This window comes from Hypomesus transpacificus, chromosome 5 (genome assembly GCF_021917145.1).
Source record: "Hypomesus transpacificus isolate Combined female chromosome 5, fHypTra1, whole genome shotgun sequence".
Classification (NCBI taxonomy): domain Eukaryota; kingdom Metazoa; phylum Chordata; class Actinopteri; order Osmeriformes; family Osmeridae; genus Hypomesus; species Hypomesus transpacificus.
The window spans coordinates 4,780,380-4,802,928 of NC_061064.1; the positions used below are offsets into that span (position 1 = coordinate 4,780,380).

The following is a 22,549-nucleotide window of genomic DNA, read 5'->3' on the forward strand; positions in this document are numbered from 1 at the left end:
CTCACCAGATGTCGCTATTGGCTCTCTGAAAAGTCGCTAGATTACGTGATGACGTCATATTGCGTCAATTTTTAGATCCGTAGATTTACTAAATATCTAAAAATGTAGGCTATTAGATCAGACAATTTTGGAGATGCTCTGACCCAGTTGTTTAAAAATAACAATTAAATATCAAACAATTTGCAATGATAACGAAATAATCAGCGTTATTCAAGTGGTAATGTTTTATTTTATACATGTTTCCGGGTGTTTACTTCCGAGTACAATCTGTGACGTGTTTCACAATTTCCATGCTTGGGTTTCAGAAGAGTGGCTAACAACCACAGATGATTGTTACATTAACAAGCCATTACAAATAAACACACAAGATGGGAGGCAAAAATAAACAGCGAACTAAGGGAAATGTTCGGGTAAGATGATCTCTACGATACGTAACTACATGTGTACATAAATGAGAGTGGGTAGATGGTACCTTTCACAATGTTGGCTAGCTAACCATCAACTTTGTTTTTCTATTTGGCTAGTTTTGTTGTGTTATATAGCTCAAAGTGTTAACTAGCTAGCTTAAATTATGGTATGATTAATGTAATACCACCAGAATCAACGAGGTAACGTCATGGATCGATCTAAACTAGCCAATGTTAGCTAGCAAACTGTGTAGCAGTCATCGCACTTTCTTTGATGCTTCTGGTTGATATAGCGAGCTAAAACCTGATCATATCTGTTCATGTCCCACCTGCAGCCTTCTAGTAGTGGTCGAGCTGCCGAGCTACTTGCCCGAGAGAGTGGTGTCCTGCCAGGGTTTGTGGGCTTTGGCAGCTCGGCTACTACTGAACTGGGTTATGTACCGGCGGTTCACGGAGCTGAAGATATAGACAACCTAGTAGACGGGGATTTCCGCCTTGTCTTACGAAAACTGTCAAAGAGGGATACTGTCACCAAACTAAAGGTGAGAACTGGATGTTGCTCATGAGTGATCAGCTGTCAATGCAGCGATCATCTATGAATACATTGACCTATGAGGTATCCCACTCCCTTAAACAGACGTTTTTGCCGTCCTGTAAAGAGTTGAAGGGATCTGTTCTGTCCCTTAGGCGGTCCAGGAGTTTGGCGCCATGTGTCAGGAGCGGGAGGCAGATGTGGTCAAGGGAGTCCTCCCCTACTGGCCCAGGATTTACTGCAAGATATCTGTGGTGAGCGAAGCCTCTCCACTGATGGTTGAATGAATTACAGTAGACTATTTCCTCTATGATAAAAAAAACCTTCACATGAATCTCCTGTGGCCTCCAGGACCATGACCGTCGGGTGCGGGAAGCCACACAGCAGGCGTTTGAGCAGCTAGTCCTGAAGGTGCGCCGCAGCCTGGCCCCCTTCCTGAAAAGCCTGATGGGCCACTGGCTGCTGGCCCAGTGTGACACGTACCCTCCCGCTGCCTCTGCTGCCTGCCAGGCCTTCCACGCCGCATTCCCCCCCAGCAAGCAGCCTGAGGCCCTCAGCTTCTGCAGGGACGAGGTCCTCAACGTGAGTGTGGGGAGGAACGGGGGTGGTGGTGGGGAGAGGAGGAGGAGTGGTTGTGGTGGGGAGAGGAGGAGGAGGAGGGGTGGTGGTGGTGATGGTGATGGGTATATGGTAATGGCTACTATGCTTTTGAAGAGAGGTCATCCTGCTCCTATCCCCATACTTTAGGTACTTCAGGACAACTTGCTGAAGGAAACCGCAGACACTCTGAGTGACCCACAGTAAGATAGGAGAGTTGTGCCTGTCTTTCTCATTCTCGTGGCTGCTTGTCTATGTATTTACCAGCTGTCTCGGTTCTCCAGGTATGTCCCTGAGGAGGAGAGAGAGGCTAAGTTCCTGCGCATGGTGACCAGCTCCCTGCTGGGGGTGAAGAGGCTGCTGTCCAGCCTGCCCCTGGCTGACAGACAGGCCCTGGAAGACAGACTGGCACACCTCATCGCACAGGCAAAGTTCTGGAAGTACAGCAAGCACAAGAACTCACAGGTACAGGAGAAATACAATTATTTTCATTGGAGAATCGAGTTTTTATTCCTCAGACTTAAATTTGGAAATTGGTGATGCAGAGAAAATTGATGCCTCAAATGTAGCCTCGCGGTCTCAAATGAAACATTGAAACTGTGTGCGTCCTTCCCCAGGTGCGCGGGGCCTTCTTCGAGGTGGTGTCAGCCCTGTGTGAACTCACCCCCGGGCTGGTCCAGACTGAGGCGCCGCGGGCCTGTCCTGCAGTTCTGCTCAGCATAGACGACACTGACCCTGTGGTACTGCCCCCCCTCTGGGAGGCAGTGCTGCATGTCCTCTCCAGCATCCCTGTAAGTGTCTGTGAGTGTGTGTGTTGCATTGAATTACATCAGCCCCAATGTGTAACTGACCACCCTACTTGTGTCTCTGATCCAGGACTGCTGGACGCAGGTTAACGCCAGGAAGGGGGTCTTGCCCAAGCTGTGGGGGCTACTGAGGGAGGGGGGCAGGGGTATGGCCACAGCCCTCCACCCCAACCTGCTGCCCCTCATCAGCAAGCTGCCCTCCGAGGTCACGGAGCCCCCCCTGGACTTCTACACCACCTTCTTCACCTCGCTCGTACAGGGGTGAGCAAGACTGTGTGTGTTTCCCTTCCTCGTGGCTCCAAGCCTGTCACCCTGATGCGGGGACACCTACATTAGCTCACAGGTGTGTGTGTGTGTCCCAGTCTCTCTAGTGAGCGTGCGGTGTCCAGTCCGTCGGAGAACGCGGCGGTGGTGTGCGCCGTTGTGGAGTGTCTCAGATACAGCCTGCTGCAGAACACTGGGGAAGAGGAGCAACAGAGACGCATTCAGACCATGCTCATCTCAGAGCAGGTGAGCCCACACACACATACACACACACATACACACACACACACACACACTCACTCACAGGATGTAATACCCCATCAGGTTGTCTTGAGTAAAACATCTCTCCTTCTACCCAGCTCTTGCCACTATTGGACAGCGCCTTAGAAAGCCCATCCCTCCAGAGCGGTCCGCTGTTCTCATTGGTCACAGACATGCTCGTCTCATGGGAGAAAAGGGCAGGGATTGCTGGTGGGGGCTGGTCTAATGGGGATGAGGCCACCTTCCATAGGCTGCTGGCTGACTTCTGGGAGGGGCTGGGGACTCTGTGCGCGCGCTATGTGGACTGTGAGGAAGCAGATCTGAAAGCCCTAGAAGGCGTGGCTTCATTACTGCAGGTGAGTGACAGGGTGGAGTCCTAAAGTCCTGGGAACTGAACCCAGAAAACATGGCCATGTTCTCGTTAGTCATGCCATCACATTATCTCGGCCTAACTGTTCTGCTGACCCTGGTTCCTCAAGGTGATGCAGCACCCCGAGAGAGGAGCCAGGAAGCACAGCAAGAAGAAGAAAGCGGTGAAGATCTGCCTCTCTGAGCCTGAGGAGAAAGAGGACGTGGAGGAGGAGGAGGGATGCCAAGGGGAGGTAGCCGACAAGCGTGCCCAGCCGGAGGTGACCGAGCTGGGGGGCCAGGAGACGGCAGCTCCCCCCCTGAGGAGTGGCCACCTGGAGGACCTGGTGTGTCAGCTGGCAGAGCTGGACATGGTGTACGTGAACGAAAAGGACTCGGAGAGGCACCTCCTCTTCCTCTCGCTCCTCCTGCGCTCCTTCTCCACCCCCAGGGTCTTTGGTGTAAGTTCACCTCAGTCATTCGAGAGAGTAACGGGCCTGAATCAATATAGCCCTTCATGTCGCTACCCGAATGTCTGTCGCCAACTACTACTACGTGCTACCGTAGAGGATCGATGAAGAGCTCGCCTCGGCTAAACGACCTTTCCCACGTCCATCTCTAGGTGCTCCTGAGACCGGAGGAGGTAGGGGTGGAGGAGGGGAGAGGGGGGGGGGAGGAGAGCGGGGGTGCCAACCCGGCCGTGCGCTTCCTCCTGGAGCGGGTGGTGTCGTGGCTGGGCCAGGAGGGCCGGAGGGACAGCCCCTTCCTGGTGGAGATGGTCTTCAGCTCGCTGTGCTGCTGCTCCCGCCAGGAGACCACGCGCATCCTCAACCACGTCACCACGGTAACCGGCGTCCTCCGACACCCGCGCACATGCGCGTTCACGCGTGCACTCGCTTCATGGGCACATGTTTATGTCGTGTGAATTGAGATGATATCCATCTTCTCTCTCTAGATGGATCTACAATGGGGCATTCTACTCCAAATTATACAAAAGGTAATTTATTTAACAAAAAGTATAATTTTCACTTGAATACACCAGTGTACTCAGTCTAAACAGCAGTCTCTTTCTACTTTAACCTTTCCCCCCCCCCCCCCCCCCCCCCCCTCCATAGGCCTGCTCAACACCTGCAACTCTGCAGGCATGTGCTGATTGGCTGAAGGGCTCTGTGCTGGGTGAACGACTGCTGGGATTGGCCGAGGAGCTGTGTAAGGTGGGGATCAAAGGCTCCGGCCCCGCCCCGGTCCCTGTAAAACACGCCAGCAGCTGGGCTCTCATCAGTCTGGTCCTGTCGAAGCATCACAACAATGGTGAGAACGCAAGGATACACACACACACAGAATCAGTAGAGCCGAACGTGAGAGAACGTTAGTGTAATCGTCGTCGTGTGTGTGTGTCTGCAGCGGCGCTGATAGGGGAGGTGTACGTGGAGCGCATCCTGGCCAAGCTGCACGCCACGCTGTCGGAGGCCAAGGGGCTGTCTGACGCCGGCAACGTGGAGCCCCTGGTCTCCTTCGTGTGTGAAGTGGCGTCCACCTTCTTCTCCTCCGTGCGAGACTGCCTCCTGCTGGCCTCCGCTGAGGAGCTGCTGCTCACTGTCTTCCAGCTCACCGCCCAGGACCAGGCGAACACACACCTGTCTGGTACATACACACACACACATGTACTCTCATGTACATTCTATTTATTAGCTGCTACCAGCAGCTGTGTTACTCGCTCTGTCAGGTCGGTCGGCCGGCCCACAAAACCGTGGTCGTAGCTATGTCGGACACGCCCTTGTTATTTAATAGCGTTGTGGGTTAGGGTGCATGTAGGATCGTGTGTGTGTGTGTTAATAACGTACCCATGTTCCTTACAGACTCGTCGCTGGGTAAACTGAAGAAAGCGTGTGTGGCTGGCGTGCACTCGCTGCTCCATCGCTGTGGGTCGGAGGTCAGGGAGGGCAGCTTCCTGCACAGCAGTGCACTCTGGGTGAAGAGCCAGCTGCTCACTTCCTCTCTGGGCGTGAAGAGGTGAGCCTGATGAGCCTGAACGCCTACTCACAACAAGGATCAGTCGGATGAAGGTGGATGACTGGTGATCTCTCGCTGGGATTCTTGGCTACAGATATCAACTCATACACGTGTTCACTACATTTCTGGAGGCTGAATAGTATGCTTTTGTATATCTACATATGGCTGTATCTTCAGGATGGACTGGGTTCTGCTTGTATCTCAGTGTGTGCGTGTGTTGGGTCTGATTCCGGCGGCTGTTCTGGTTTCCCTCTCAGTCTCCAGGTTCTGGTTCTAGCGGTGCAGAGTCTGGTGGAGACTGTCAACTCGGTCTGTCGACAAGACTCCCCGGTCCTGTCCCACTTCCTGTCCTTCCTGGCTCCGAGCGAATCGGAGTGGAGCCGGATCAGACAGGCCCTCCCCCCTCAGGTCAGTCTAGCCGTCCGTGTCCCGTGAGACCTGACTCATCACTTGAAACGTTTAGATTTGAGATTTTTCCCTCTCTTTGTTATTTATATGTTTAAAGGCTATTTTATTTGATAAGAACGGGTTATCTCATCTTTCGGTCTCCCCCTCCCCTGTCCGCCCCTCCCCCAGTGGGTGAAGACCCCCCTGTTGAGTGGCCGTCAGCGGGTGCTGAGGGACTACCCCAGCGTGGACGTGTGGAGGGTCAAGCTCTCTGCCAGGCTGCCAGCCCACCTGTGTGTGTGCGCCCTGCTGGGGAAGGTGCTGCCCGGCGCCGCGCTGACCTCAGACCACCAGCAGGGGGCAGGCTCCCCCTCGCTCTTACCCAACCTCAGACACACAGGTACACATCGCGTTCAGTTACGACTGAAATGTCAGGTAGCTATGAGGGTAATGTAGAAGATTTGATTGTTATGTTATAGTACAAAGAACTGTTATGGGTAGGTCTAATGTGTGAGTGTGCGTGTGTCTGTGTGTGTGTGTGTGTGTTCCAGTTCCAGAGCTGCTGTATGCAGTGCAGTGGTGTAAAGAGATGGAGTACAGTCCTGGCCTGGTGTCAGACTACCACACCCTGCTGACTGACTGGAGCCTGCCCCAGGCTACAGCCTGCCTTACCCCAGCCAGTGAGCTGCTGGACACCCTCTACAGCAGGTACACACACACACACTCTGCCTTACATCTGCTGGGAGCCCCAGAGAACAGATGCTGTTGTCTCTGTTGGGTCTATCTGTCAGGGTGTTTGGATGCAGTGTTGTCTGTAAACAGTCTGCTTCCTCCCGCTGTCTCTCTCTCTCTCTGGTCTCTGCAGGTCAGCGGAGGAGGGAGGCCTGTGGTCTCTGACCCTACAGGACTACATGCGCAAAACTACAGAAATGGCCGTCGCCAGTCACAACGCCGCTGCTGTCAGGAGGCTGTACGGAAGCCTGGACAGGTCAGAAAACGCGAGTTCATGAAGTGATTTGGCACGTTGAATAGGAAAGAAGGTATTTGAGTTGACTGTTATTCCAGAGGTTCATTTGGAGTTTTTGTGTTTCTGTCAGTTGGTTCCCCCTGTCTGAGAGCACTCTAAGTACCCTGCAGGTGCTCTGCCCCGCCCTCAGCACAGAGGAGAGGGAGACGCTGCTCGCCATGGCAACAGCGGGCATACTCAACTGGCAGGAGGATGACCGTAAGAGAACACACACAGACACACACACACACACTCACAAAGAATATAGATTATAAGATAGGGTGACACATCCGTCTCGCGTGAGCATGCGGCGCGTCAACTCTTCTAGTAACAGCACAGACACACACACACACGTAGAGAGTGACGGGGTGTTGTGTGTCTCAGGAGTGTGCGGGTGTGTGGCCGCGCTGCTGTGCTGTCTGAGGGCGGAGACCCCCGTGGACGAGGGGGTCCTCCACGCTGTCCTGGCCACCCTGATGGAGTGGAGGAACAGCAAGGAGGACTGGTTCCTCTTCAACAGGTGAGACACACACACACACACAACGTGGTGAACGCCCTTCCTACGAATCATGAAGAGCTCCCTAATCATGCGTGTTGGTTGTCAGCAATCTTTCCAAGGTAACCGCAGCTCAGCTGACCCTTGGCGTGGAGATGATTCGTTTCCTGTCCTGGCTGGTGACTCGTTCTCCCACGATCCTCGGGGCCAGCCAGTGGGACTTCCTGCTGTGCTCTATGCTGGCCTGGCTGGAGGTGAGAAGCTGCCACACGTTCGACCGCTGTCACCGTTCACCCCGCAACTCTTCCTATTCCCCTCTCTCTCGCGCTCTCTCTCAAATGTGTAACTCTCTCTCTTCTTCTCTCTCTCCTTCCATCTTAACAGACCGCCAGTGAGAACGTCAGTAGCATGTGGAACCCCTGGGTCCAGCTATTTGTGTGTGAGAACACTGAGCTCATCGTGAAGCTCAGCCAGTTCTTCACAGCGCCCCCTGCTGGTGTGGCTGACCAGCTCCCCCCAGAGCTGGCTGGGGAATGGACGGACTTCTTCACAGAAGGCATCTACAGCCTGCTGCTACCACTGCCAGTCAAAATTACAGGTAGGATGTGTGTGTGTGTGTGTGTGTGCGTGTGTGTGTGTGTGACCATCTCCTTCGTGATCGGTGCATCATCCTCCTCCTTTTCATGCCCCTCCTCCACCCCACCCCACCCCCCCCCCCCTCTCCGTAGACGCCTTCCCCGAGCCAGACGACCCTCTCTTCCCATTGGCTGTGCTGCGCTCCGTGGGCGTGGCCCTCAGCCTGGTGCCTGTGCAGCAGCTCAGTAAGAACTCCCTGGCGCCGCGCTTCGTGGCGGGCCAGCAGAGCGGCCTCCCCGAGGCCCTGCAGACGCTGCTCAACACGCTCTGCCCTCTGCTGCTGTTCAAGGCCCGGCCGCTGCAGCTCGCTGTCTACCACATGCTGGACAAGTAAGAGGAGAGGGGGGGGGTGGGGGGGTGGGAGGGGCAGTGGTTCTATAGAGGGTTTTTCCTCGAAAAGTGCATTTTTATGCATTCTGCAGAGAAGGGAGACTGGCGATGGTCACGGTTTAGAATGAGAGGGTGAAAACAGGACAGAGTGACACGGCGGATATCGCTCATAAAAATACAAATTATTTTTTGACTACAACGTAGTTAAGGCAGCAGGCGTGTGTTGCTTAATGCCTTAACTGCAAAGAGGGAACCCTGGTTTGTGTAGCGTGTGAGGTGTTGACCCGGCTCCCTGTGGTCCTGCAGGGTGATGCCCCAGCTCCCAGAGTGTGACGGAGATGGAGAGAGCAGCAAGGCCGAAGACGACCAGGAGGAGCCCTGCCTGTGAGCCCCCCCCCAACCCCCCCGCTGTCACTAGGCTGGGTGCTCATTTCCCACACTACGTACGTACTAAGTACGTTTTGTAGTTTTAACGTGTGTGTGTGTGTGTGTGAAGGTCCCCCCCGGCAGCCCTCATGTCCATGCTGTGTGCCTGTGAGGACCTGTGTGAGAGCATCCTGGCGGGGGTGCAGGTGGGCGAGTTTGCCGTGGTGCAGCCCCTCAGCGTCGAGTACTCGTGCATCCTGGGATACCTGCTGGCCTGGAAGCTCCTCCTCACCTTCTTCAGGTCGTCGCCCTCCCACGTGAGTCCCCCCCCCCCCCCCCCCTCCGCCAAGGCCACTTCCTGTTTCCTTCCCTGGCACCCTCCATAACACCCGTAGCGTTGGAAATGAAAAGACTGGCTTGTGTGCTCATATCTCTCAAGAGCGGGCCCTTCTGTCCTTGAGGCTATCTCAGATCTAGCCTAACGGGATGGGTGACAGCATGTGCTCCTCCGTACGGCTGCTACCTATCCAGTTGTTTCAGGTCCGGGGTTCCTCCAAGTAAGGCGGGGAGTGGCGCCGTTCTCACCTGGCTGTTCCACGTTCCTCTCTCTCCAGTTGCGTGTGCAGTACTCTCTGTACCTGAAGAAGACCCGCTCCCTTCACAAGCTCCTCCTCCACCTCTTCAGGCTGATGCCCGAGAACCCCGCCTACCCGGGCCAGGGGGCGGAGACTGTAGCCAAGGAGACCAAGACTTTCTTCACTGAGGGCCTCTCTCTGGACGTCGACAGTCAGTATTACACACACCGTCACTCTTGAAGGAAAACATTGATGCAATTTACTGAGCTTTTTTTTCCACGGTCTGTTGTTTTTTTGGGAGAAAATGCACAATAAAGGAATGACTAAGCTCACATCCAACTCTCGTACTCCATTCATGTCTCTCATTCCACTCATCTCTCTCTCTCTTTCTGTCACTCTCCCCATCTCTGTATCCGTCTGTCTCTCTCCCCCTCTCCTCCCTTTCCTGTCTCCAGAGAGCGGGGGCGTGCAGTGGGAGCTCCCCCATCTGGCCTGTGGCGTGTACTACAGCGCGGTGCAGGACCTGCCCGCCATGGTGCGCCTGTGGTGGACCAGCCAGGAGAAGAGGGTGTGCACGGCCGTGGACAAGTTCACCAGCCGCTACGTCAGCCCCGTGCTCTCGGCCCAGGAGATCTCCTCGGTCCACTCCAGCACCCAGACCTTCGACAGCATGACCGTGAGTTTAGGACCTACAGGACGTGTGTGTATGTTGTGTGTGTGTGTCTGTATGTCACACAGACCCTGAGCAGCATCATGTCCGATGATCCCATTCTACATTGAAGATGTAAGCCTAGAAATGTCCTGAACATTCACCCTCCACCACCCCTCTCCCCACCACCCCTCGCCCCCACCACCCCTCTCCCCACCACCCCTCGCCCCCACCACCCCTCTCCCCACCACCCCTCGCCCCCACCACCCCTCGCCCCCACCACCCCTCGCCCCCACCACCCCTCTCCCCACCACCCCTCGCCCCCACCACCCCTCGCCCCCACCACCCCTCTCCCCACCACCCCTCTCCCCACCACCCCTCGCCCCCACCACCCCTCGCCCCCACCACCCCTCTCCCCACCACCCCTCGCCCCCACCACCCCTCGCCCCCACCACCCCTCGCCCCCACCACCCCTCGCCCCCACCACCCCTCTCCCCACCACCCCTCGCCCCCACCACCCCTCGCCCCACCACTCCTCTCCCCACCACCCCCTCTCCCCCACCCCAGGTGAAGGCGCGCTCGGCGGCCCGGGAGGTGATAGCGACCTACTCGGTGGACGACATCTACATCGAGCTGGTGATCCAGCTGCCCCAGAACTACCCCCTGGGCTCCATCACCGTGGAGAGCGGCCGCAGGGTGGGCGTCGCCGTGCAGCAGTGGAGGAACTGGATGCTGCAGCTCAGCACTTACCTCACACACCAGGTACACACACAGTATACCTCACACACCAGGTACACACACACACAGTATACCTCACACACCAGGTACACACACACACACACACACAGTACACCTCACACACCAGGTAGGAACACGCTTGTGTACCATATCTATGGCTGTGGTTAGACTCCTGTGTTAAGCCTGTGTGTGTGTGTGTGTGTGTGTGTGTGTGTGTGTGTGTGTGCGTGTGTGCGTGTGTGCGTGTGTGCGTGTGTGTGCGTGCGTGCAGAACGGCAGCATCATGGAGGGCCTGGCTCTGTGGAAGAACAACGTGGACAAGCGTTTCGAGGGGGTGGAGGACTGCATGATCTGCTTCTCCGTTATCCACGGCTCCAACTACTCTCTGCCCAAGAAGGCCTGTCGCACCTGCAAGAAGAAGTTCCACTCTGCCTGCCTGGTGAGTCACACAAACACACGCACACACACACACACACACACACCTCAACACTCATCCTTGATATGTATTTCAATGTATTGTGCCATGAGCTGTTTTCTTGTATTGCTGTCGGATCTGATCACAGGTGTATTGCATGTGGCTTATTGCTTGGCTTTCGGTACCTCTCCCTCTAGCAATACAATACAATAACATGGTCTCTTTATTTCTCTCTCTTCATCCTTCACAGTACAAGTGGTTCACCTCCAGCAACAAGTCCACCTGCCCCCTCTGCAGAGAAACATTCTTCTAATACTTACCGTAGAGCCCACACACTGTACACTTGTAAATATGACTCTCTGGATTCAGTCTTCAATGACTTATTTCATTATCATTGCACAATTCAGTGTTTATTCTGATGACGTTTTAAAACTAGGGAACCAATTCGATCGTCGTGTAACTGAAAACCATTAGTGTTCAAGGCTCAAGATTTTGTAGTTAAGTCAAAGGGTTTCAGAGTTACTGTGAGGGACCGTGTGTGTGTGTGTGTGTGTGTGTGTGTGTGTGTGTGTGTGTGTGTGTGTGTGTGTGTGTGTGTGTGTGTGTGTGTGTGTGTGTGTGTGTGTGTGTGTACTACGGTGTGTTTCCTTGCAGACCAGTAGTGGGACTGGGGAAGCCAAATTGATAGTGATTGCGATAGATTGTTAATAATGTTTGCATTCAGGGTAGGATCAGCTCTCTCTGCTCCCCATTCAAACCCTCTACACACCCGCGTACACAGCAGGAGCGGGAGCGGGAGTGATATGGCTCTCACTATTGTGTAATGGCAGTACCAAAGAAATAGCAGGACAGACCTGCTCTATAGTCACGTTTCCCCATCAACAAACATTGTTGCAATCAGTGGAGAGGTTGTGTAAGAAAATAAGTTTTAGTTTTGGAAGTGAATTTGCAAATGTGAAATAAATGCCAATTCCACTGCCTTGCCTCTGTATCTGTCTCAGGTTATGTTGTTGAAATTATGCTGGGCAATTAAAACACATTTGGACAGAGTGGTCACCTTGTGTCTCTTTACCTTTGTGCGTGTTAATTTGTCTTAGACTGACATTTTTGATAAATTATGCTTCAAAAACAAGATGCCTAAGGCATTGCATCCACGTTATTCATTGGGAGCTGACGCCATCTAACGATGAAAAGAGTAGCCTACCTCTTCTGAAGTAGACGGCCTTATATCTAAATGCTAAGGTGGTAATGACATTATGAATTGCCAGCGATGTGCGTATAGGGTACGGCAAAAAAAATAAAAGAGCTGCCCTTCGGCACTAATCTGGTGAATTTGTATTTATTTTTGCACAATTCATTCGCCTGTAACCAGCTAAACCCCGAAATAGAATTTTGGTCATCCAACTTGATGCGAATTTATACTACGTCAGGCCTGGTCTTAATGTGTTTCTACTCAGAAAGCGATGATCTGCATGGAGTGAACACGCGTTCCTCTCCTCCGCTCTGTGGCCACTGCAGTGTGATGCTGCGGCTGCTCACTGCTGTCCCGAGTCCCGCAGACTCCCCCACACCGATGGAGGGAGGGAAGTTGTGCAGCTTCGAGTAGGGGAGAAAATATTCCCCCAACATCCAATCTTGGAATTATGTCTGAGGGCAACCCTTTCAGGGGACTGCCCCGTCTGCGGAGGGCCGCGGTAAGGCATAGAAGTAGCCACTGTAGCTTGTTTCCCGGGTTATTGCAGCAGATTAAGTCGATGTTCGCCGGCATGGTGCCCTGTATTAGAAGCCACTGCGGCAAGGGAATGCACGCAACTTCAGCTATAAAATATGTGTTGCAGAATTTCTCGTATATGAAATAGGAATTTGTATTTCAACTTTTAAGTCATTTTTATGCACGATGTGAAATGTTTGCGATACGCTCTGCGGGATGTCGTCAGAGGACATGCCTGTGTCAGGTAGGGTGTAGTCTAGGTGTCTGTTTTGGACCACCGTGTTCTGCTTAACAACATGAGCAGTTCATGAAGTACTAGAAGAGGACGGCTATACTACAGCTCAGGGGGCCAGGGCCACACTCCTACTTATCGTGTAGGTGGCCCGGTCTGTTGACATTGAGAATAAGAATCATGAATGATGTATGACCTTAAAAGTGTAGTGTGCATTTAAAGGGCTATTTCATCAGTTCTAAAAGTGCGGTTATCTTATTATCTTTTGAGCTTTACCATTTGGATGCATTGTTTAGGCATTTGTTGATATGCATGACAAACAAGACTAGTTCATCTGAGGTAACAATGATTAAAAGACTGTAGAGAGATACAGAACATCACTCTGCTTTTATTGTTGTTAGAGAGAGGACTGACAGTCTGGGAGACAGAGCTGCTAATCACTGTGTAGTTTGCTGCTACATCGACTAATCTGCTTGCTGACAGGCTGGCTTGCAGACAGGCTGGCCAACTGACTGACTGACAAGCTTGCTGACTGACTGACTGGCTGACAAGCTGACTGACTGACTTTGTCTCTTTCCCCTCCTCTCCTCAACCCTGCTCTGCACTCTCCTTCATCACTCGTCCTCTCTTCCCATCTCCACTCTCTTCTCCTCCCATTCCCTCATCCATCCACTTCACTCTTCTCATCGCTTCACCTCTCATCTCCTCATTATCCTCTCTTCCCATCCCGTCTCCCCTCCTCCAGACCTCCTTCCCAGGGAACCTGCACCTGGTCCTGGTGCTGCGGCCCACCAGCCTGCTCCACAGCCCCGGGACCCCCTCCTCCAGCGGCACCGACCTGGGCTTCCGCTTCAGCCAGGACGACTTCCTGCTCAAGATGCCGGTAAGGAAATGCATGGTGGTGTAAACCTGGTAAGACAAATGGAAAGTCGTTTTTTTTGGTCTACTTGGTGTCATTGTATTCATGCCAAGAACACTTGGTTTTGATTCTCTCTAAATATATCATAAGCATGTTTAGTATTCTAGATACCATGTTATATGTTGTCTTGTGGTTGTCATGGCGGATAGGTGGTGATGCTGAGCTCCGTCACTGACCTCCTGCGCTACATTGACGAGAACCAGCTCAACTCCGAGTTTGCCGGAACACTAGAGTATTGCCATAGCGACTGGGTTGTCCTCCGCACGGTAAACAACGACAGTATTTGTTCTGTCAGCCTTGACTTGAGGATATTTTAGTCAAACTCTTTGTGGAAGTAAGGGAGACACACAGAGAACCACTGTAGGATGAAGTCATGCAGCTGTGTGTGTGTGTGTATGTGTATGTGTGTGTGTGTGTGTATGTGTGTGTGTGTGTATGTGTATGTGTGTGTGTGTGTATGTGTAGGCGATCGAGAGCTTTGCGGTGACGGTAAAAGACATCGCTCAGCTGCTGCAGGCTTTCGGCTCGGAGCTGGCCGAGACAGACCTGCCTGACGAGGCCGATGCCATCGAGCTCCTCCTCCGCTCGCACACCGACAAGTACCGCCAGATGAAGGTAGCAGCCCCGGGGTCAGGGGTCAAGCTGGGATGGTGGAGCCAGCTGTGGGATGAGTTCCATTGCTGCTGCCTATTGCTGTTATGGTACTGACGGTGAAAAGGCTTCTAAATGCACGTCGCTTGTGTGTGTGTTTGTGTGTGTGCGTGCGTGTGTGTTTGTGTGTCTCCAGGATGACATCAGGAGTGTGACGAAGGAAGGGCGCAACCTGTTGTGTAACCTCGAGACGGCCAAGTCGGCCCAGAAGAGCGGGGCTGAGGACAGGGATGTCAAGCAGGACAGGGACACTGTCCAGAGGTGGTCACAATGGAAACACTGATGCTGATAATGATACTCATCTCCGCAGGATGTTCCTATAGTATCTGTGTGTGTGTGTGTGTGTCAGGTTGCTGGCCCAGCTCAGGGACATGGAGATGGCGTTTGACGGCTTCTTTGAAAAGCACCACCTGAAGCTGCAACAGTATCTTCAGCTGCTCAGATATGAGATCAGCTTCCATGAGGTATTGTACACACACACACACACACACACACTATCAAAGCTCCCTGAAGACAAAGTCTATTTTTAGGTTTTGAGAACTCACTAAATATAAATACACTCAGCACTAGATGATGGTGTGTCTTTGTTTGGCTGTGTTTGTCTGTGTGTGTGTTTGTGTGTTTGTCTGTGTGTGTGTGTGTGTCTGTCTGTGTGTGTGTGTGTCAGATGGAAGACGTGCTGGAGCGTCTCTCTGCTCAGGAGAAGGGGCTGGCGTCTGTCGGAGCTACAGTGGCTCAGAATGAACAGCTTCTGAAGGACCTGGAAACACTGGACCTCCATGCTGAAGTACACACACACACACATATACCCCCCCTTCCATACACACACACACCCTCCACACACAGACACACAGTACATGTTCTGGTACAAACACACAATGCGCACTTAAGTACAAAGAACTTCATGGTCTATAGTGTGATGTTGTAGAACTGTAGAGTGTAGCTGTATAAGGCTGTGTAGTTGTGTAAACTTGTGTGTGTGTGTGTGTGTGTGTGTGTGTGTGCAGGAGGAGATGGGCCGAGCCCAGATCATCATCCTCCACGGTCACCAGCTGGCGGCCAGCCACCACTACGCCATGTCCCTCATCGTACAGCGCTGCAACGAGCTACGACATCACTGTGATGTCATCACCACCGCCATCCGAGCCAAACGAGCCGCCCTGACCCGCTCGCGCGACCTGCTACTGCGTCTGGAGGAGGTAACACACACACACACACACTAACACACACTCACACACGCACACTAACACAAATACAGAAGTCCTGTGTTGGCAGACACTGTTTAGAACAATTCGAGCCCCGTGCAAAGCTGGAAGTCTACCTCCAAGACTAGCCTAATAGTGGGCAGGGTTTATGACACTGTCTGCTGCCATGGCAGCCTGTTTGGCAGCCTGTTTTCTCTCTGGGGAGATTTCTTTCTTGTCCTAGCTCTGTGTACAGGCCTGTCCTTAGTTCAAATGGTGTACTGTGCGAATGTAGTGTAACTTTAACTTTGACTCCAAATAAAGCCTTAAACTGTGTGTGTGTGTGTGTGTCGAGGCTCTGCACTGGTGCGACCAGGGAGCCTACCTGCTGGCCAGCCAGCTGATTGACAGGTTCCAGTCTAAGGAGGGGGCGGCGGCAGCCCTGAGAGACATCGAGCGCTTCCAGGAGGGGGCGCCCTCCTTCCTCGGCCACTCCCCCGACGGCCTCAGCCTGGAGTTTGAGGCTGTTCTCACCCCTCAGCTACAGGTGACCCCCCCCTCCCCCCCACACACACTCACTTCCCTCCCCCCTGCTCCCTCCTCACCCCCTGCTTTCCCCTAGTGAGCAGGAGAGAGCTGTCCTCCATCTCTCTCTCTCTCTTCGTTCGAACGGGCTTCCTCCTAACGTTCAAGTCTTCACCACTAACATGGAACCCTCCTCCCTTCCCTCCTTCCTTCCCTGCCCCCTTTCCTCCGGCCTCTGCTTCCATCCACCCTTTCCCTCCCTCCCTCCATCTCTCCCTCCTCTCCTTCCATCCCCCCCTCTGCTTCCTTCCCGCCCTCCTTCCATTTCTCCCTCCTCCCCCCCCCCCCTTACATCCCCGCTCTGTTCCCCCCCCCATCCCCCCAGTCTCAGATTGGCATGGTAACAGAGAAGGTGGGTGTGGTCCAGGGGATGGTGCAGACTCGGCAGGCGTGTCTGAGGAAGCTGGCTGACATCCAGGCCCGACCCATCCAGCTGGTGGCTCCCCGCCCAGAACACACTGAGAAGGCCTGCAGGTCTCCCCTGTTCTCCCCCAAACACAGTAGGTTCACCTCCCCCCTCTTACCCACCTGGTCCCCCCCCCCCACCCCAATCCCTTCTCCTCTCAGACTGTCTGTGTGTGTCGGTGTGGGGCAGTGCTGACTATGTATGTGTGTGTAGGTATGGACTTCAACTCTGTGCTCAACTCCCGATTCTCCTTTGACCTTTTACCCGGCAAGAGGGCGTCCCGCCGAAGTCCCAGTGCACGCAAGGTGTGTGTATGTGTGTGTCTTGTCTTCAATGTGACTACAAGCCAGTCATCTTTGCCCGGCCACGTCCACCCTGGCCCAGCCTCGGCCCTAATGATGTCATGTTGACCACAGATTGAGGTGATGCATGATTACCATGACAACCGCAGCTGTCTCACCTCAGACTCCGAAGCGGACGAGAGTCCTGAACAACTCAAACGGTCTGTCTGGCTTCACTAGAATCAGTTACTCACCTAGGGAGGTTGACCTTTTACTGCAAGGTCAAACTAACAAGATCTTTGTCTCTGGCTCTCTCTCATTGTCTCTCTCTCACTGTCTCTCTCTCACTGTCTCTCTCTCTCTCTCTCTCTCTCTCTCTCTCTCTCTCTCTCTCACTGTCTCTCTTTGTCTCTCTCTCTCACTGTCTCTCTCTCTCTCTCCTTCTTTCTTTCTGTTCCTCTCTTCCTCAGCCTCATCATGAAGGAGCTGATTGAGACCGAGAGACTGTATGTGGAGGAGCTGCTGTCTGTGCTACTGGTCAGCTACAACACAGAACACACACACACAGTCTCTCTAACATTGGGTAGAAACAACGAGTGAGTTTGTCATGTGTGTGCGCAGGGTTACAGGGCAGAAATGGATAATCCCTCCCTCTCCTTCTTGCTGTCCTCTGACCTCCGTAAAAAGAAAGAGGTCCTCTTTGGAAACATCCCAGAGATCTACCAGTTCCACAGCAGGCAAGGCTGAAACATACACCCACATACAGAAACCCTCAAACACACAACCGCAAACGCGCACGCACACCAAGTCTACGTTGGAGAGGCATGTTTGGTGAGCATGTGTTGGTGTGTGTGTGTCGTGTCCAGGGTGTTCCTGCAGGACCTGCAAGGTTGCCTGGAGACTCCAGAGCGAGTGGGCGCCTGCTTCCTGTTAAGGGTGAGACACTTCCTGTCCACCTCTGACCTCATAGTCATCTGGCCCTCTGTGCCATTGTCACATGAGGAATATTCATAATTGTGTGTGTGTGTGTGTGTGTGTGGTTTCAGAAAGAGAAGTTCCAGGTGTACGAGCGCTACTGCCAAAACAAGCCTCGATCCGAGTTGCTATGGCGACAGTGTTCTGACTCACCCTTTTTTCAGGTATGAAGTGTAGCTGTGAACCCAGACAGTCCCACAAGCTCTGACCCCTGTCTCTCTCTCTCTCTCTCTCTCTCTCTCTCTCTCTCTCTCTCTCTCTCTCTCTCTCTCTCTCTCTCTCACACACGTCTCAATGACCTCTGGCTAATAGACTCTGGTCTCTCCCTGGTATCTTTTCTTTGTGGTCTTTGTGTTTCTGGTCTAGTAGTCTCTTCAGTTCTCTAGGCTTCTCTCACATCTCTAATTTCTCTGGTGTTTTTCAGTCTTTCTCTCTAGTCTGTCTCTGGTCTCTGTAGCGTGTCGTTAGTCTCTCTAGTCTGTCTCCTGGATCTCTCTGTAGGAGTGCCAGAGGAAGCTGGAGCACAAACTGGGTCTGGACTCGTACCTGCTGAAGCCCGTCCAGCGCCTCACCAAGTACCAGCTGCTGCTCAAGGTGATAGGACTCCACCTCCCACCATCCCCTGCTCCCGCTGTCCCACCCCCTAACCCCTCGACCCCCTTGTTTGTGTCCCTCCCCAGGAGCTGGTGAAGCACAGTGCAGGCAGCCCCTTCCTGTCTGAGCTGCGGGAGGCTCTAGACGCCATGCTGGATCTCCTCAAGTCTGTCAACGACTCCATGCACCAGATCGCCATAACAGGATATGAGGTAAGGACTGGGGGGGCGGAGACACCTAAAAAATTATTCCTGGAATGAGGTAGAGAGGCCAGTGGAGGCTACCTGTGATCATGTGTGTGTGTGTGTGTGTGTCAGGGTGACCTGAGCCAGCTGGGCAGGGTTCTGATGCAGGGTTCCTTCAGTGTGTGGATCAGCTACAAGCGAGCCGCCACCAGGATGAAGGAGCTGGCGCGCTTCAAGCCCATGCAGCGCCACCTCTTCCTGTACGAACACGCCCTGCTCTTCTGCAAGCGGCGCGAAGAGGCTGACAGCCACGACCGCATGCCCTTCTACAGCTTCAAACACTGTCTCAGGGTGAGGTCTCCCCGCGCCCCTACTGACCCACCGCTGTCCTCACCTGAAAGGGAGTGTGTGTGTGTCTGTTCGGGCTCAGATGACATTAAGGGTTAGGGTTCAGGTTAGGTTTTCGGGTTATGTTGGGGTTAAGGTTTGGGGTTACGGGGAAAACTGAATGTTGAATGGGACTGAATTGAGAGTGCTCACGAGGATAGCTATGTCAACGTGTGTGCGCGCGTGTGTTTATAGATGAGTGCTGTGGGCATCACAGAGAACGTGAAAGGAGATATGAAGAAGTTTGAGCTCTGGTACAGTGGCCGGGAGGAAGTTTATGTCGTGCAGGTGAGGAGTGGACAGCAACACACACACAAACACACACACACACGTACAGACGCAGACATGCAGACTCATCGTCTCGCTGTGTGGTTTTCAGGCTGCCTCACTGGAGATGAAGGTGGCCTGGCTGTCAGAGATCCGGAAGGTTCTGACCAATCAGCGGAAACTGCTCCAAGGTTTCTGCTGTGTTTGATTGTTTTGTAATCAAACTCATTTGTGTTGGCCCGTGCTGTTGTTTGTTTGGTGTTTGCTTGTTTATCTGGCCCTCCTACAGTATTTGTTGTGGTCTGGTGCTGTTTGTCTGTCTTGTCTGTCTGCATGCTGGATGTGGGTCAACATCCTGCAGTTCTAAAGTCCCTTCTACCCCTCCCTCCCTCTCTGCCCTTCCCCTATCTCCCCATCCCCCACCCCCCACCCCACCCTCTATCCCAGATGACACTCCTCTCCTCGCTCTTCCAGAGAACCCTCTGTCTCCGCCCTCGGCTGAAAGGTGACGCTCCCTGCAGCATGACCTTCCTATGGCCTTCTCTGACCTCCCCGACCTATGACCTCTCATATCCTTCTGTCATACCGTGACCTCCAACATCCCTTCTCTCAACCTCCTACTTGAACCAACCAGAAACCCCGGTTTCTCGTCAGCATGAGTGTTTCCACGGGGGGTTTCCACCGAGAAGTGACCGTGTGGTTTTTAAGCATGTCAGCATGTTGTTGTCGTCGTGGGTGTTCGTCGATGCCGTGACGGACAGGTCGATGTTGTCATGGTGACGTGACGTGTGTCGGTGTGTCTCTGGCAGTCTGGCGCGTGTGCCGGTGTGCATGCCCTGGAGCGCCGCCCAGATCGCCGGCTGCTCAGCCTGTCTCCATATCCTCCCTCACAGCACGCTGCCCGGCCACGCCCACAGCGCCCCGCAGGCTGGGCCTGGACGCACCAGCCCCACCCTCAGCGAACCTGTGGTCCTGTCACCCCAGCCCAGGTCCAGCCGACGCAGTGAGTCACTGCACACAAACACACACACGCCGGATGGAGAGCGTTTTTGGGATTGGCACGATCAGCTGTCTGTCACTTGCAGGTTGGCCGGGTCCCGCCCACTCGGTGGCCATCTGTGAAGGTCTGGAGGACTGGACTGCCACAGACCTCTCCAACCTGTCAGACTCTGAGGAGGACGAACAGCCCGCCCCCCTGGTGAGACTGACAGCCGGACGGGCTCCAATCAAAACTATCCTCAACAGAGAGTATACAGGAAGTGTTACGTTGTCTCAGGGTCCAGGAAGCTGAGAGCTCGCCCACTCTTTCATTCTATGAGATGAATCAAACCCCCAGTGTCAGCAGTAAGGCAGAGTGTTCTGCTGTCCTCTAACAGGTCCCTGGGAGGTACCGGGTCATGGTCGACAGCAGTGTGTTCACCACGGACACCGATGACCTCGTCTTTAGGAGCGGTGATGTCATCCAGCTGCACCAGGAGGACTCTGAGGGCCAGTGGTAAGAGCACAGCGTCGTCCTACCACAGACAAGACACCTGCAACACACACACACACACACCGCATGACTTCCACATGTGTGTGTCCATGCGTGTGTCTGTTAGGCTTGTGAAGAACGTGAGTCGCGGGGAAGAGGGCAGAGTTTCCACTGATTACCTGCAACGGATTCTGGGAGAGAGCAGTTTGTCCAGTCAGGTGAGGCTCCGCCCCTCCTACCAATTCCTACGGAACCCTCAGAATGATCTGTCTACATTTTTGTCACACCTGGCCATTGTTCCACACTCGTTGGTTATGATAGACACGTACTGTAACTGTATGCATCATTGTTATCGAACAATGCTCTCATCTCTGGGGGGGTGACTCTAGGGGGGAGTCAGATGGCTGAGCGGTGAGGGAGTCAGGCTAGTAATCAGAAGGTTACCGGATCGATTCCCCGCCGTGCCAAATTACGTTGTGTCCTTGGGCAAGGCACTTCACCCTACTTGCCTCGGGGGGGGAATGTCCCTGTACTTACTGTAAGTCGCTCTGGATAAGAGCGTCTGCTAAATGACTAAATGTAAATGTAAATGTAAATCTCTTCTCCTCCCGGAACAGGGGATGTAGGACAGCTCAACTCTTCAATCACCACACACAGACACACTCTCACATAGTCTCACACACATACAGAACAGTCACACACACACTTACAGAAACACTCAACACCATCTTCATCACTCCTCGCCACCATTCCATCGATCGGAGGCCGAGTCTTCCATGAACGTCAGCCAGGTGGCCAGATCAGTCAGCTGTCAGAACGTGCAGGTTCACACAGGGGAGTGATCCTGCTCTGAACCCACAAGATGACCAGACTCCAGGACAAGGGGCCAAATGCCACCAGGCCTCCCTGTAGCTGTGGAACGACCAGAGACCATGACCCCACCTGGGCTTCTCTCCACAGGGAGCTGCCGTCGAGGGTCAGGATATGGGAGGAGCTGTCTCCAGGACTACGTACGAGTGAGACTGGTGGAGCACTCTTGTGGTCCTTTACTTTGACATTGTGACCATGGGCGAGGACTGTGGTTCATTTAGTCGTTCATGACCACACATCAGGACGTGGGATATGGGACATGTGGAACGAAGGGGATTTGTTGCAGCGCAGCACCGTGATGAATTTCTATTTTCCTACTGTGTGTGTAAGATACTGCCCTCCCTGTGTTGATATTGAATCCATGCAACATATCACCTCCACTGGGTCATGTGCCAAAAAGGCTGCTGTACAATTCCGCTGCTCTGCTGCTTTCTGCACGGGTTGGGATATGCATGTGTCTGAGTGTTTGTCTGTGTGTGTGTGTGTTTCAGCCCAGCTCTCTAGTCTGGTTTATCCAGCTGTTTCTGCTCACTGCTCTAGTCTGCATGAGGGACAGGTAGCCCTGCTGCTGGACTCTGGAGTTGCCTCAGACACTGGTCTGGGATCAGGCTGCAGGTGGTCGAGTCTGGGACTGGAGAGGACAGGAGCAGAGGAGAACTGATCCTAGATCTGTGCCTCGTGGCGACTCTTCATCCATGCTTTATGTTTTTATCTGCACTGCAGTTGTACGCCAGTAGAGGGTGCTCCTGTCATACTGACTGTGATGAAGAACCCACACTTATGTCAGTGGATGAAAAATGAGTTTGCTGCTTTTGCCTAATTGTACACTATTATCGGGAATCAATGTACAAATGAATTGATAAGCTTATATATTATGGTCAAGGATTATTTTCCCAAATATAAGCACAAGATCATTTGTTTTGAGTGTCTATTTACTTACCACTGGTGTGATATACTGTTGACATACCAAAATAATGACAAACACAGATAGTCTTTTGATTTAAC

At 53.3% G+C, this 22,549-nt stretch overlaps 2 protein-coding genes across 3 annotated transcripts; both read left to right on the plus strand.

Annotated features, from left to right (window-relative positions):
- The first annotated feature begins 106 nt into the window (after positions 1-106).
- Positions 107-11,804, plus strand: ltn1 (listerin E3 ubiquitin protein ligase 1). 2 transcript variants are annotated; one of them, XM_047020493.1, is made up of 32 exons: positions 107-410; positions 743-949; positions 1,095-1,193; positions 1,291-1,521; positions 1,687-1,739; positions 1,821-2,001; positions 2,154-2,327; positions 2,413-2,603; positions 2,705-2,852; positions 2,966-3,223; positions 3,347-3,676; positions 3,838-4,059; positions 4,171-4,212; positions 4,331-4,526; positions 4,620-4,859; positions 5,075-5,228; positions 5,486-5,636; positions 5,805-6,015; positions 6,167-6,323; positions 6,481-6,603; positions 6,713-6,840; positions 7,006-7,141; positions 7,227-7,371; positions 7,502-7,715; positions 7,846-8,083; positions 8,390-8,467; positions 8,580-8,766; positions 9,064-9,235; positions 9,480-9,700; positions 10,241-10,435; positions 10,683-10,850; positions 11,077-11,804. In XM_047020493.1, the coding sequence occupies exons 1-32, from the start codon at positions 369-371 to the stop codon at positions 11,137-11,139; spliced, it is 5,355 nt and encodes a 1,784-aa protein (XP_046876449.1). In that variant the 5' UTR covers positions 107-368; the 3' UTR covers positions 11,140-11,804. The 2 variants fall into 2 exon arrangements, with proteins under 2 accessions (XP_046876449.1, XP_046876448.1); XM_047020492.1 differs by having other exon boundaries at positions 108-410; positions 10,691-10,850.
- Positions 11,805-12,469: 665 nt separating this feature from the next.
- LOC124467950 (proto-oncogene DBL) lies at positions 12,470-22,376 on the plus strand. The gene is made up of 27 exons (XM_047020478.1): positions 12,470-12,520; positions 13,515-13,652; positions 13,838-13,954; positions 14,154-14,303; positions 14,476-14,600; positions 14,689-14,803; positions 15,007-15,126; positions 15,347-15,538; positions 15,879-16,070; positions 16,434-16,608; positions 16,728-16,819; positions 16,931-17,016; positions 17,266-17,332; positions 17,417-17,532; positions 17,662-17,731; positions 17,842-17,934; positions 18,272-18,364; positions 18,451-18,576; positions 18,682-18,900; positions 19,132-19,224; positions 19,316-19,394; positions 19,651-19,708; positions 20,013-20,206; positions 20,289-20,401; positions 20,580-20,698; positions 20,802-20,892; positions 21,292-22,376. The coding sequence occupies exons 1-27, from the start codon at positions 12,470-12,472 to the stop codon at positions 21,298-21,300; spliced, it is 3,093 nt and encodes a 1,030-aa protein (XP_046876434.1). The 3' UTR covers positions 21,301-22,376.
- Positions 22,377-22,549: the final 173 nt, after the last annotated feature.